The following is a 15,301-nucleotide window of genomic DNA, read 5'->3' as shown; positions in this document are numbered from 1 at the left end:
GTGTAAAAAAGATTTGTGTGTGCGTAAAAAAGATTTGTATGTGTAAAAAAAGATTTGTGTGTGCGTAAAAAAGATTTGTATGTGTAAAAAAGATTTGTGTGTGTGTAAAAAAGATTTGTGTGTGTGTAAAAAAGATTTGTATGTGTAAAAAAGATTTGTGTGTGCGTAAAAAAGATTTGTATGTGTAAAAAAAGATTTGTGTGTGCGTAAAAAAGATTTGTATGTGTAAAAAAAGATTTGTGTGTGCGTAAAAAAGATTTGTATGTGTAAAAAAGATTTGTATGTGTGTAAAAAAGATTTGTGTGTGCGTAAAAAAGATTTGTGTGTGCATAAAAAAGATTTGTATGTGTAAAAAAAGATTTGTGTGTGCGTAAAAAAGATTTGTATGTGTAAAAAAGATTTGTGTGTGCGTAAAAAAGATTTGTATGTGTAAAAAAGATTTGTGTGTGTGTAAAAAAGATTTGTGTGTGCGTAAAAAAGATTTGTATGTGTAAAAAAGATTTGTATGTGTGTAAAAAAGATTTGTGTGTGCGTAAAAAAGATTTGTGTGTGCGTAAAAAAGATTTGTATGTGCGTAAAAAAGATTTGTGTGTGCGTAAAAAAGATTTGTGTGTGGACTTAGCCAAAAACCCCCTGCAAGTTAACTATGAATTTTGACCCTATTTTTCTTCCTTTCATCTGATTGGTCAATGTCATGTCAATCACAAATGTAATAATCCAATCAGAGAACAGATGGGTTTGGCTGTCGGAGGGGCACTTTTTTGAAATGCAGGTCCTTGAAGGGTAATACAGTTTGAAGCTGGAGGATCTCTATATAAATATCCGATAGCAGCTAGGTCCGCTAATTTTCAGCAGCTGTTGAAAGGATAAAGTTGTGGTATGTTAGTGGTTAGAAATACCATCATTACTTTAGGATTAGTTTAACACAAAGTCAGGGCTGACCCGGGACCATTGCTGTGAGTCACAGTGCGCAGCATAAAAGTCCTTTCACATCGGATGCAGGATGTGCTGCTAATGCTAACTAAAAGCAAAGGATCCAGAATTTGTTGCGCTGGCTGCTGGGCTCTGTGGGTTTTTGCAGCAGCTCTACCTGTACTAGATGCACCTGCTCCTTGTCGTTTCTATCTCTGACTTTATGTCCTCTACAAGAGTTTTTTTTTTTTTTTTTGCTAGTTCTTCAAATGTTCAATAAAAACATGTATGCTAATTCATAAGGAAGAAAGCTTTGTAATGAAGACTGTCATTTCCAAAACACTGCCCGCCCCCCGCGGTCCGCAGCGCTGTTGAAAAGGCTGTGGAAGTCCCTGTATTAAGCACATAGACCTGTGACACAAAAATCACCAAACTCAGATGACCACAGACTGTTTTCCTTCGTGGTGATGAAGGAAAACGCTGGGTTGGCATGTAAAAGGGCATTTATTCCCTTCAAAGACCTGCAGTTCAAAAAAAGCGTCCCTCCGACAGCCAAACCCATCTGTTCTCTGATTGGATTGTTACATTTGTGATTGACATGACATTGACCAATCAGATGAAAGGAAGAAAAATAGGGTCAAAATTCGTACGTGTAACTTGCAGGGGGTTTTTGGCTAAGTCCACACACAAATCTTTTTTACACATACAAATCTTTTTTACGCACACACAAATCTTTTTTACGCACACACAAATCTTTTTTACGCACACACAAATCTTTTTTACACATACAAATCTTTTTTACACACACACAAATTCTTTTTACACATACAAATCCTGATTTACAAGTACAAAATATTTATGACCACATTTTGAGCCCATAGAAAAGGAACAGACTTTTCTGTGAAAATGACATGAGACTGGCACTTGCCAAGGTGAAGCCACGCATATCTGAACTGGTCTCTCAAAGGCAACAGCAGAAGTCACACTGATTTGCAGGTATGTAATTTCTTGTAAGTTCATGCATTGTGTTGGTTTTGTTCTTTGAACAAGGTGATGTTCATGCACGGATCATTTTGTGCACCAGTAAAAAAACATATCTATGTCTTGAATTTGAAAAAAAAAAATTTCACTAAAGAGGGGTTCGGTGAATGCGCATATGAAACTGGTGGGGTTCGGTGTCTCCAACAAGGTTAAGAACCACTGCTCTACATCCATGAGGAAACTCTCCCATTTCTCCCATTTTGTGGTATGATGTGTTACTCTGTTGAAAACAGACATCAGAAAATGGGTTATAAATATGGATATAGTTGTCACCAATATTCACCAAAATTGATACTAAGGGGCCCAAGGTGTCCCTAGAAAAGATTAACTAGCACGAATTGGGCAAATCTTCTGATAATTCTTTTCACTCCTCTGTCTGAAATCTTGCGGGAAGCACTTCCAGATTACGGTCCTGACAGTGATCACTGTCTGAAATTCTTCTATAACTATTGCGATCATTATGTTTTTCAACAATGAGGTCTTGAGAGAGCTCATTGGTTTTACCCACAATAAGATGTTTCTTGTCTGATACCTTGGTAATGAGGCACTTCTTTTAAGCCATCAGTGGGGACTGACCCAGCTGATATTAATTTGCACTATGTGGCAGGATTGCTTTTTAATTGTGTTCCTGTTTCTCTTTAAACTTTATGCTTCTACCTTATTCTAGTTGCTCTGTTTCTTTGCCGCGTAACTACTCCCTCAGTTTTCATCCGATTTTCACCATTCAAATTTTAAGCTGTTCTGTTCATTCTGCTAATGTCAGCTATATCTTTTGGTGCTGATAACTTTTGTACTTTTTGAAATATTAAGCTTTTTATGCCATTTTTTTGGCCCATTTTAATGACTGGAACCACATTATCAGTGTGATCACCAGTTTAGCTTGCCAGGCTGAGCCATGTTTTAGCTCAGTGAGATGAGCAGCCGTTTTCAGCAGGAGGCCCTGGTTCGAATCCCGCTTATGGCAACATTTTTTTCAGTAAACACTTTAACTTTTTTAACACTTTTCAGAACAAATTTCAGCTTCTACACTCCTTTTCAGCAGAAATTTCAGCTTTTTCACCTCTTTTCAGCACAAATTCCAGGTTCTTCAGCGGTTTTCAGCAACAACTTCAGCTTCTTTGCCCCTCTTCAGTTTCTTCACCTATTTTCAGCAGAAGGTTCAAGTTCTGCTCTTTTCAGCGGAAAGTTCAGCTTTTTCACCTCTTTTCAGCACAAATTTTAGCCTCTTCTGCTCTTTCAGCAGAATTTCAGCTTTTTCACCTGTTTTAAGCATACAGTTCTGCTTCTTCACCTCTTTTCAGCACGATTCAGCTTCTTCGGGACCCTGCACATTTTTTCTCTCACCATATCTGTCTTTGGGACAAGAACTGGTTTGGCTCAGTGAGATGAGCAGCTGCCGTGAGACCTGGTGGTGCAGGTTCGAATCCTAACTGTGGCTGTTGTCACACGTCTTCTCTGCTTGCACTCAGTGTGCTTTATTGACATTGTTCAGTGTACCCTTTCAAATACAACAGTTTTCAGCAAAGACTTCAGTTTCTACAAAGTGTTTTCAGCAGATAGTTCTCCTTCTGCTGTTTTCAGGTTCCACTATACGGCATTCACACTGCATTTTCGCAGGAAATGCAACTTTTTGTAGTTACTGATAGATTTCAGCTGGTGCTGTGACTTCCCATGCCTTTTTAAACCTCCCTTTATTCTGGTGTTCAATAGTTTTTCCCTTTTGTGATTTCTCATCATTACACATAACTGAATGTATGGACATCAATGGTTTGATTTCTTTACATATGTGGATTGAATGGTTTGTTGCCAACATCTGGTGACAATTTCATATCGATAGCACCTTTTAGAATTATATTTACACTGAAAATTGGTGATGGGTTCAATACTTTATCTGCTGCACAGACACAAATGGAAATTAACACACGCTACCAGAGCAAGCAGTGTTAATACTATAAAATGTATAACGTAATCATAGTTTTCAGCTAGTTCAGAGTTTAAATATGTCATTGACATATTAGCTGCGGTACAATGGAGTTTTATAATGGAAAGTTGTTTATATATCATTTTTTAAACAGTCGTTTGTTTTTTTTCTCAGGCTAATGGGCACAATAGTAAAACTGTCAATGAAATATATCTGCAACTTAACACATCGCAAAATACTCAGAACCTTAAATCAAATGTTACCTAGACAGATGGTGGAAGCCTGTTAGTTTAATTTAGTCTGGTAATTTTCATGAACAGATAAGTGTCATCTGTGACAGAATGGCTTTGTGTGTCGCGATCGAATTGTTCAGAGACGGGAGAAGTTTTGCATTCTCTTTGTCTGCTACATCTTTGAGGTGTAATGCACTGGTACCAACAAGTTCTCTGCTTTATTGTGACATCAGAAGAAATTCCTGTCAAAGTCAGGAAAAGGAAATTGGCATCAGAGCACAGAACAGAAAGATGCATTTACTTTTATGCTTACCCAACTGCATTAGGACAATGATGCAGTGAAGAAAAATGCCATTTATGTAAAAACACATCAGTTGTTTAAACTGTTGATAAGTAGTGATACAATCAGCTGGCAATACATCTACACCGTGTGTGCGCGTGTGCACATGTGCACTTGGATACATGAATTCCATTCTTGCTGTAGACTCAAGCTTGTTTTTGTAGCACACATCAGCACAGTGGTTTTTGTAACGGAGATTCAAATCAGTTGGCAATTTCTCACACATATTGAGCTGTATGCTAAAGAGCTAATTAACAAGGGCTGTTATGGAGTTCACAAGCTCCTCTGACATCTTAATTAGATCTTAATGACATTTCAGTTGGAATGGCTGAACTGAGTACCACAAGATGAGGCAAAACCACTGCTGATATGCAGAGAGAAATCGGAACTGTGCAAGACACGGGACACCAGTATGCGAAGCAATAGAGGAGAGGAGTGATAGTTGAGGATGTGAAAGTGAAAAAATTTAAATAGGGATGGATCGAAGGACATTTTGGCTTTATATTTGCACAGTGGTGTCCCGTGTTGAGATAATGTGATTGTGATTTACACTGGTACACATTTCAAGTTGTTGTCCTCTCTCTGTTTTTTCTCATCATGCGTCTTCGTTCTGTTTCGCTCTCCCATTGGGATATGGGACTATATGTTGCCCAGTAATTACTCTGTCCATGTCCCAGTAGCATTACACATCTCATATCAGCCTCTTAAACAGATTCTTAGCATTTATTACCATAAAATTTCAATGTACTTACCCTGGAAATAACTAGATACAGCTTGCACTGCCAGTGTAGTAATGATATTTCTGGCAGATAGATGGCTGATTAGATACAATAATCTTCTGTAGTGCTGTGTTTTGCATTGTAGATGGTTTTGCGTGGTCTGCAGTGAATTGCAGGGGAAATCTTTTTTTTTTTCTGGTGGACAGTATTTTTAGCTGAAAGGTTGTTGCACGTTTATGAAAAATAATCTTTCCAGTGAGTGAGAAATCTTGTGCAGAAACCTTAAATGATCCCTGTTATTGTATCATTTTTAGTGATCCTTAATTACCTTCCTGCTATTGGCTAGACATTCAAGGGTACACAAACAGATGGATGCAGACAAAATCAAAACCCAGAGAAAGAGAGAGAGCCACTGATTCAAACCTTTGAATGCAAATATTTATTTATCAGATGAGTTGCTCTGTCGGTGTTTTCCTGGGCTCAGCTGGCCTGTACTCCTTTCACTTGAGAGCTGCTATTAAAGGAGAAGGGACAGGGACATTTGGAGAGAAACTACATAGAAATCCAGGGGACAATGATGAGGGGCCTAGAGAGAGCACAAACTAGAGATTACATGAGAGAAATTGAGGGAGGAAAGGCTAAATAGAAACTTTGTGTGAAGCCCCTGGCGAGGTGCAGAGCGAGGAATAAACAGAGAGTAGATGTTGGTTGAAAGATTGGGCAGCAGGAGACGTATTACTAAGAATCTGTGGGTTTCTACAGATGTAGTTCTGTGTGCAGCCATTTCTGTTTATCACTTTCCTCTCCTTTCCCCAAGTCCTTCTTCTCGTCTCAGTTCTACCTCTTCTGTCTAGCCTAAATCTGTCAGAATACAGCCACGAATACCTGGCAACAACTTCCTTTTACAAACACCCCCTTGTCTACCCATCTTCCCTCCCTTACAATGCCTCAAGCTTCTGTTCATTAGCTCTTTTTTGCTGTTACTCCCCGCTTTTATTCATTTTACTTAGTCTTTATGGGTTTACTTAGCATTTTATTTGCCCATAAAGGGTGATATGTGTAGGCACTTGTTTTTCAGTAGCACAATCTGCAATTATTTTTAACACTACTGAGTCCACAGATGCCTGTGTAATTTGTTAGTGTTCCTTTCAAGAAGGGCATGTTTTTTTTCCCTTTTACATCTGCAAAGTGGAACATTAGGGCCCACATGGTCTGTGTATTTCACAGCCTTCACAGCAAATTTGGGAAATAGATTGTTAAAGACCTCTGCAAACTCTCATCTATTTGTATCAGTCATACATTTCCTTTTGTGCTTCTTCTCTTCGTGTAGCGTTCTGTCTGTGGCCAGGCTAACTGATGACCCATTAACCCTCGTCTGGCAGGGCTTTAACTATCAGACAGCTTGTACTGTACTTTGGCTCCCAGTTATAAGGAGCAAAAGAATAGCAATGTGTCACCCTGATGTACTGTGAGTCAGTCATTGACTGGTAGCTTTGTCAGATGCTATATAGTCTACTCTATCTGCAGCAAGTGGATAGGGGTTGATCTTACTCAGCTCGCTCATAATCACACCATGCCTTGGATGCTATGTGTATTATTCGCTATGGTAACAAGCAACGGCATATATGGTCTGTAACAATAGTGATTAGAGCCTCTGCCCAAATTCCAGGTTCACAGATGCAGATACAATTGTGATGGGGGATGTGACGTACGGCGCCTGCTGTGTGGACGACTTCACTGCTCGAGCCCTGGGAGCTGATTTCATGGTGCACTATGGCCACAGTTGCCTAAGTGAGTCTCTTTACTGTCTATTTGGATGTTTTTTTTTCTCTCTTCATGACTCTTCGTGCAGAGAATGTCAAGTGATCTAGCATCGAAAACACCCACTTACTAAGAGTGGGTTGCATTAAAAAAAAAAAAGAAGCTTCAGAACATAGACATACCAACAACGACAGACTCACAGACAAAGCCATCGATCAATGGAAAATGTTACTAGTTGGTGCATTCTTCCCAACTCTAGTATGGAAAGCATATCAGATGTTTGGAGCCTGGGCATCACATTTACTCAGCAGATCAATGGAGGACATGCATTAGAGCCGTTCTTTGAAAACCTCAAGCAGTTCTCGAGGACCTTCACCCTCGCCCCCACTGTCTGCCTTTCGCAGAACATGGGAGGAAATGTTAAATCAATAGTTTTGATATATCTCTGCCAGAACGACCTCACCTATCCCAAATACCAGAAATGACCAACAGAATTTTAATACTACTGAAAAACTCTCTCTTTCGCTCTCTGTCTCTCTTTTGGCTTTATTGTATTCATTCTGTTAGTCTTTGTGTATGTGCTGTTGGCATATTTATAATTTGATTATCATGGAGCAATTATGTACGCAGGCATGTATGTTTACAAAAGATAAGATGTGTACCCGTTTATGCTGAGAGCAGCCCAGCAAATGCAAGGATAAAGGCGTTAAAGTCTTTGTGGGTTGGGATGGAGATCAGATATTAATTGATGGAAGAGATTAAAAAAACAAACAAACCCAAACGGACTGCAGATCCTGAGAGAATGCAAATGTAATGGTGGTGTCGTGCATCCGTTCCTGACCTTCATCTCTCAGTCATGAGGACATCACTGCACTGTTTCCCCAAGATGTCAGCCACCTGTGGGAGATGAAAGACACGGTGTTTTGACTGACTCACAGAGGAACTCTCTCTCCCGCATTCATTCATTTCCCTTTCATTTCCTCTGCAGTATCTGCTTTTAAGAGTAGTGGTGTCCTCTCATATTTTCTCATCATAAAGCACCTCCAGTTTGAGCCGGACAATTTGGGCAACATCATAAAACCGTGTTTTAAAGTTCTAACATTGCTTGCAGATATGAGTTTGGGGACTTTTTTGTTGATGTTTAAACTTAATGCCATAGTGGTTGGAACAGAACAGCCTGAGATAAACTGGGGAACATACTGGAATCAAAATATAGAATCCAAAATTGAACTCCTTTTTTTTTTCTCTGCCTCCAGGAAGGAAAACTGTCAGGAGATAGAAGTTCTCCTCCGATAATGCCAGGAAAGTTTTACTGGTCTTCCTTAAACATCATGAGTAGATCCTCACTATTAAAGTCATTTCACAACATGGCAATGGCACCGATTTCAGAGTAGCTAGTCGTATTTGTGTGGTACTGGATAACAGTTTTATAATTTTAATAACAGCCAGGGTAACAGTTCCCATCTGTAGACGCTTGCTGTGGGATTTTTATTATATACGACTGTATTGATTGTTTTGAGCAGTTGAAATGTTGTCAGCAGTATCAGATTATGACTTTAACTTTAACTGAGAATCCTCTCATGTCCTGCTGTTAATGTTTGAATTCAGTGTGAATCAATACACTGTTTGGATTGCTCCATCAGGTAATAGAGAAGTCTTCAGATGATTGTGGCTATGGTGAATAGCTTTAGATAATAAATTTAATAAACGCATAACCTTGACTGCCCTCTACAACACCACAGTACCATATCGTATTACATTTCTATTTTTATATATTGCCCTCATCACTCACATCCGTTTTCTTGTTAAATTGAGCTCCTTTGTGTATTTTGTGCCATTCTCAGTTATTTATTTTATCAAGCTAGGTTGCTTTTTATGTTTTGGCTACTTTAACACTGTCATTTCCCAACTTTTGTGTCAAATAAATGTCATATCTTATTAAACCATAATAGTATAGCAAGCATCTCTTATTTCATTATATAAATGCTAAATCCATTCTCCAATCCAAGTTAAATGCTATCACATTTCCCCACATAGATAATACAGATTATTTCAGGACCACATTTTCAATATGCCAAACGATTGGCTTATTGTTCATGAATTATACAGAGGTACAATATCAGAATAGATTTTGTTTTTACATATTGATTTTTAACAGACCATTTGTAACCAAGCCAGTATAGCACTATGTCCACCCTTTTGTTCAATTTGAGTGTGCATTTGTGTTTGTTTACATGGGCATTAATAAGCAGCTGTGCTAAGTGAGCTTATTGCCATGAAAAGGATAAAACCAGTGATGGTGCAAGTGAGTCGTGTCTGTCTCATTGACTGTGTCTCTGATTGCAGCACCTAAGTGCTCTCAGGCTACCATGCTAATGTGAACACAGATCGATGTCACTTTCCTCTGCCCTTTTATGTTTTGGGAGTGTCTATAAACAAGCAACAGACGGTTGTTGGTCTCAGTCTAGATTTTTACCTATCTCCCCCTCATGATGTATTTAACTCCTTGGTTTCTCACTCAGTGTGTGGCCTGCAGCAAACCCCACTGTTTTAAATATCTATCCATCTGTTCTCCTTTACTCGGTGCTGAAATGTGAGCCCATTCATCACCTCTGTTCCCAGTTAATTGACAACCTACCCTTCACACTCAAACTAAATACCCATAACACACACTCGGTATCCTGTTACTTTTTCCACTCCTGCCTCCCATTCCAAAGCATTTGCTCTTTATACAGTTTATTATAAAATCATCTGCCCACACCCCCAAATTAAATTTCTCTATTTTCCAGCCTACTTTCATGGGAATGTTTCATTCTTCTCCTATTTCCATCACAGCTGCCTTCAGTCCTTTGTTAAGACAGCTCTTATGTTTTCCCACTATCCCCTCTTTATTCACTCCCTATTATCTGCACATTGTTGAGCCCTGCTCCCATATCGCTCTCTCTCTCAGTGTTGCTTTAATCTAGGCCATCAAGTGAGCTGCACTTGTTCATAAAGCATTTCAACCATAATGGGCCATTTGCTTAATTGTAACAAAAAAAGTCCCCTCGCTTCTGATCTGCAAATTAACTGTAGCAGAGAGGAAGACCGATTATAATGATCAACACAAACAATAATTCTTCCTTCTTATCTGTGCCCTTTCCCCCCTTGTTTCTTGGACTCTCCCCTGCTTTATTCAGCATCTAACTCAGCATGTCTGTAGCTACGTCTCCCAGGCCTGGGCGCGTAGTAAATGGTCTGTGAAATTAATGGCATTAATAGTAATCACGTGTGTCCTTCTCCTTCCCTAAATAATTGAGGTCTTTGCATCAGTTCCTGCACGTGCTAGACTCTCACTCTCTATGTTTCAGTTATGTCACATAGGTGCGTACCGTATGATCTTTATATTTGCAGTATGCTCACATACAGTCTATCTGTGTAGCTGTATTGCTATGTGTATATATGTTTATGTTTTGATGTTCCATGAATACTATATACAGCAGTCTAAAGAAGCAGGACTGAAGTATTCATCTGTCTTTCTTTTGTCTTTGTCTTGCTGCAGTCCCCATAGACTCGACAGCAGGTATCAAGATGCTGTATGTGTTTGTGGATATCCAGATGGACAATGCACACTTCCTGGACACAATCAAGTTCAACTTCTCTCCTGGACAGTCTCTTGCACTCGTCAGCACTATTCAGTTTGTGGCGGCGCTGCAGGTGATTAAGCGCCGGTTCTGTCAGACTTTGTGTGCATTTGTGTGTGATTCTCGCGTCGGAGAGAGCTGACGCACACAGTTATTGTCACTTGTATTTTCCGTATTACATAAAGAGTATATTTTTCTGTACAGTACAGGAATACACACACACACGTCTCTGCATTTGTACAGTATACTTTTTTTGCAGTTCCTGGCTTTTATGAACAAGCTCACACGCCGCTCTTAAAGCTCAGTTCAAGTGTGGGTTTGACAAATCCGGCAGCAGTTATTTTGGATTTGAAAGGTGCAATGAACTCGGAAGGCCGCTCGGTTCAGCATCGTGCTCAGTAGTGCTCTTTATATAAGCAGTGGCAGCAGCTATAGTATTAAGCTCGAGCAGCCTTCTTTCAGGCTGGCTGCCTCCCTTTTCTATAATGCATTTTGCTGCTTTCATATGCTGTGTTGAACCAGCACCACTTTGGACCTTTACTAATGCAACCACCACTATTTTTAAATCAAGCTCTACCCTAACAGGTCACATTATATGATGAGATGTTTGAGTCCGTCTATGTGTATATGTCTGCATAAGTCTCTGTGTTTTGTGTGCATGCTTGCTCCAATCTCACTCGTGTCTTATGTGTGTAGGCTTGTTGGGGTCACACAGTACGGGCGGGAGAAGTTCACCCGTATCCCCTGTGGACTGCCTTAAATTAGCCTTAAATCCTTTGTTTATCCTTCTGCCTCAGAACACACACACTTTTTCCTTTTTTTTTCTTATAATAATTGTTCACTCATTTTCTCTTTTCATCTAAATGAGTACACATGAACTAGTTCATTTTTCTAAAAATTAAAGCACTCTTTTTTGGTGCTTTGCAGAAGCATGAGGATTTAAACACCAGTTGTGTGTTAAGAGTTACACTTCTGGCAGAAAATCATTCATGACCCTTTCAGTATCACTTGAAGTCGACATTTTCAGTCTTTTAAAAATATTATATTATTATAATATTCTATATATTTGCACCAGTGGTAATAGTGGTAATCCCCTATCTTCTGACTTTTAGTTCTGTTTTTCCCTTTTGCATACATTGAATCGAGACCACAGACAGTTGCACGTTTTTATTCCTCTGGTTCATATCTTTAGCATGTTCAATTTAAAATAAAACAATGGACACTACATTAAAGTGCAGGTCTCTGCATTAATATCACTTGATTTACATCAAATGTAAAATTGCAATGCAACCCTTGAAACCCATTAAAAGGCAGACTTGGCTTTAATGTAATATCTATTGTTTTGTTTTACTTAAATGTCCTACAGCACAGAGCCTGATGGAAGATGAAGAAAAATGTTTGGTCTGTATGTTTTCTGTAGGTTCAGACTCAGCCACATTCATATTCGATGCATCTCTTGTTATTTTTCCGTTATTAAAAATGTAAAAATGAACCATCAAAAGTGAAGAACCTGATTAAATATGTGCACAGAGAATATAATCCCTTCTCCTTCCTCCATATTCCAGGCTGTGAGTGTAGCCCTCAAGCCAGAGTATGATGTGCTTGTCCCACAGTGTCGCCCTCTGTCACCGGGAGAAATTTTGGGCTGCACCTCCCCTCGCTTGGAGCGCCATGTCAATGCCATTGTGTAAGAAATCTTATTCCTCCTGTCTCCCACCTTACGGTGTCTGCCCAGTTCCTTTTTTTTAGTTAGCACAGATTAGATAGCTGCAGAGATCCAGCATTGACTCATCCAGCCATTGTCTTCTCTCTCCTTTCCTTCCATAGTAAAGCCTGCTATTGCCATGCCCACCCATGTGGCATGAGTAATAATCTGTATGCCATAATGCCTGTCACACCAGACAGAGCTGGCTATGATAACCAGCCATATCTGTGAGCTATAAGCAGCCAGAAACCGCCACCTTGAATAGCTTGAATTGTATGTATTCAGACACCTTTGGCTTGTTTCAAGCCAGAGTCAATATATTCACATGTTTTATAATTTAGATTTAAGGAAACGCTTTAGCAAAATATAACACCTACTATACGTTGCCATAGTAAGGATTGACAGGTTTCCTTGATATATTAGTTTGTCTGTAAATTTGTTTCAGCTTGTCTGATTGCCCGTTTTCATTTCTTATTTTCCCCATTTATTTAATCTTAATCAGAAAAAAAAGATGATGCATCCAGTCAGGAGCTGCATGTACCCTAAAAGACTACTTCCTGTGTATTTTCACAAAAACACCGTTCATGTGCGATGTGTCAAAGTGATGCTTATTTTGCCTGTGCTGCAGGGAGGAAAACGCTTGGCAAAGTAACAGGTCCAACTAACAAACAACACCTCCGCAGCTACTGTGTGTCTATACATCTGGTGCTGGTCTGCAGTAGATAAATCTTATGCTTTGTAGTGCACAGTGAGATGATGTTCCCTTGATATAATTATGCCTAGGTGCACAGCCCCATATGTCTGATCTGCACGCATCTAATGTTTGTCCATGCGATTAAAATCTCCCAGTGCATAACAGCTGCACAAGGACGGGCTTTGCTATATGCATAAGTGGATATAAAAGTGATGTGTACTGTGTGTCTGTTTCAGTGTGTCTCTTTGTATGTGTGAAAGCTGTGGAAGGGTCAGAGTGTGTTTCACCTTCTAATCCAATGTGCATTGTCTTTGATGTGTCAGCTGGCTTGTGCAGAGGTGTGCTGGGAGGGAAAATCGATTAGCCTACCTGAGGGATGTATGTTGCTCTCTTTCTCATTTAATCCACACGTGTTACATTGAACACATGAGCAATGATGAGGACTTTAACCTCACTGGTAGCACCATCCCCTAGTGTTAAATTTCAGTCTAAAAATATATAGCTGAAACATTTTATTTTGATGTGACAGCTATATCAGAAGTACAGCTACAGCGAAATGGTTTCCCTCTGCTGATCAGTCTCCTTTTACTTTAACGAATTATTCGAGTAATGGCACTTTGATTGTTCACTGTCACTAACGAAAGCAGAGCAGATCTGCTCTTAATATGATTTCTTTTTTACAGTGCATGGTTTTGTTCAGCACCTGTATTATAGCAATAAATGAATTTTTAATATCAAGTCATCCTATATGAATTCGAAATGAGCAAGTTCTACTAAAAAGTGGTGTGTGCTCAAGCTGTAATTGCATTTTATCAAAGTTTTGACCCGCTTGAGCAATATGGAGAATGAATAGTGATGCATTAGTCTTTAAGGGTGATTTTGAAGCTCTAAAAGGTCTTAGTCTCTGTCATTTCCATAATGAAAAGTATTTTTAAAGTGTATTGAAATGGCCATTCGCCCATTTCGATCTGCCACCTCTAGCTCTCACTCATAGTAGAACAATATGAAGATGTGAATGTGAAAATAGGCAGTTGCGTAACGCACAGACACACAGCATTCTGCCATTCTAGTGAGAGCACTTTTGAAAAATAAAGAATATAGATAGAAGGACTGTGGTCATAGGGAGAGTTAAAGCACACCAACCTTTTAGAGCCGCAGAGTGCTGAGGACAACCGTGACTGAAATGCAGCAGGCTTATTGTTGGGAACATAATTATACGAGGGCCTTGGATGTTTCTAAGCAAAGAGAGGCAGTGCAACAGAGGCTCTCCTTGAGTTCATTTTGTGTTCAGTGTTATTACACAGATGTAAACAGAGACAAACGTGCTTACACACAATCATGCACTTGCTAACAAATAGAGCCTCGGCTAGTCGTGTCTCTTGGTAGCCTGTATGGCAAACCACCCACAGCCTGCTTTGAGCCACTCTAAACACTGACCAATTAGTGGGTTTAATTGCACGTCCTGGCACAGTAGGCCTTTTGAGACCCCTGCTAAGTAATGAGTAGGGGTACTGACCTGAGTCCCCCTCACACTAACAACAGGATTGTTCTCAGGCTGACCCCAAGGGGCGTTTATGTAGGAGACCTTGCATTTTCAGACACCTCCATGTCACTCAGTGTTTGTGGTTTGTGAACTCCACGTCTCCTTGCGCTCTGGTGAATCCCCAGCACCAGACCCTGGGTTAATTGGAAGAGCTTGTATTCTCTGTAAACAGCGTGCTCCGCTCGTTGAGGTCACATTCCCAAACAGCAGAAGTGGGCAGACCCTCCACCCAAGCCGTAGGGCTTCTGCCCGAAAACACTTTGGTCTTCTGTTAAGAGGCTGCAGACATAAATTAAAAGACAATGTTAAAAAAAAAAACAGAGAGAAAACGCTGATGGAGAGAATAAGAGAATAGGTCAGCATTTCTTATGGCTGCACAATGAATTTTAATCATCTTCAGGGAATTTTCTTTGCACACTTTATTTTTCCTCTCCTTTCATTCACCTCAAACATTGAATTGATTGGTATCTTTCTACAGTTATCTTGGAGATGGAAGATTTCACCTGGAATCAATCATGATTGCAAACCCAGACATTCCTGCCTACAGGTATTGTCACATATTTCATGTATATCTCTCTTTATATGATACAAAATCGTGCAACGATTTTATTATAGCACTAGTGTTAGTTTGATAATTTGGGAGCAAATGATGTAAAATAAACTTTTTGTAATAATTGCAATGAAAAAAGTAAAACATTTTTTTAAGTACGGAAGCGATCAACATTCATAATCACCTTTTTGGATCCTCAAATTATGTTCTAGGCTCAGAATCTTATGATGCTTTTTAGTGCTGTTTAAATTTAAAAACT

The 15,301-nt window shown here is 39.4% G+C and overlaps 1 protein-coding gene across 1 annotated transcript in view; it reads left to right on the top strand.

The window, feature by feature from the left end:
* Nucleotides 1-15,301, top strand: part of dph1 (diphthamide biosynthesis 1) — a 70,595-nt gene that overhangs the window by 40,257 nt on the left and 15,037 nt on the right. The window contains exons 4-7 of the mRNA XM_063493380.1: nucleotides 6,836-6,957; nucleotides 10,469-10,623; nucleotides 12,116-12,237; nucleotides 14,971-15,039. Coding sequence (XP_063349450.1) covers nucleotides 6,836-6,957; nucleotides 10,469-10,623; nucleotides 12,116-12,237; nucleotides 14,971-15,039 — 468 coding nt within the window. The remainder of the gene's footprint in view (nucleotides 1-6,835; nucleotides 6,958-10,468; nucleotides 10,624-12,115; nucleotides 12,238-14,970; nucleotides 15,040-15,301) is intronic.

The sequence above is a fragment of the Pelmatolapia mariae genome, linkage group LG14, assembly GCF_036321145.2.
Source record: "Pelmatolapia mariae isolate MD_Pm_ZW linkage group LG14, Pm_UMD_F_2, whole genome shotgun sequence".
NCBI lineage: Eukaryota > Metazoa > Chordata > Actinopteri > Cichliformes > Cichlidae > Pelmatolapia > Pelmatolapia mariae.
Note: the sequence above shows the minus strand (reverse complement) of the source record. Positions and strands in the feature narration are given on the sequence as shown.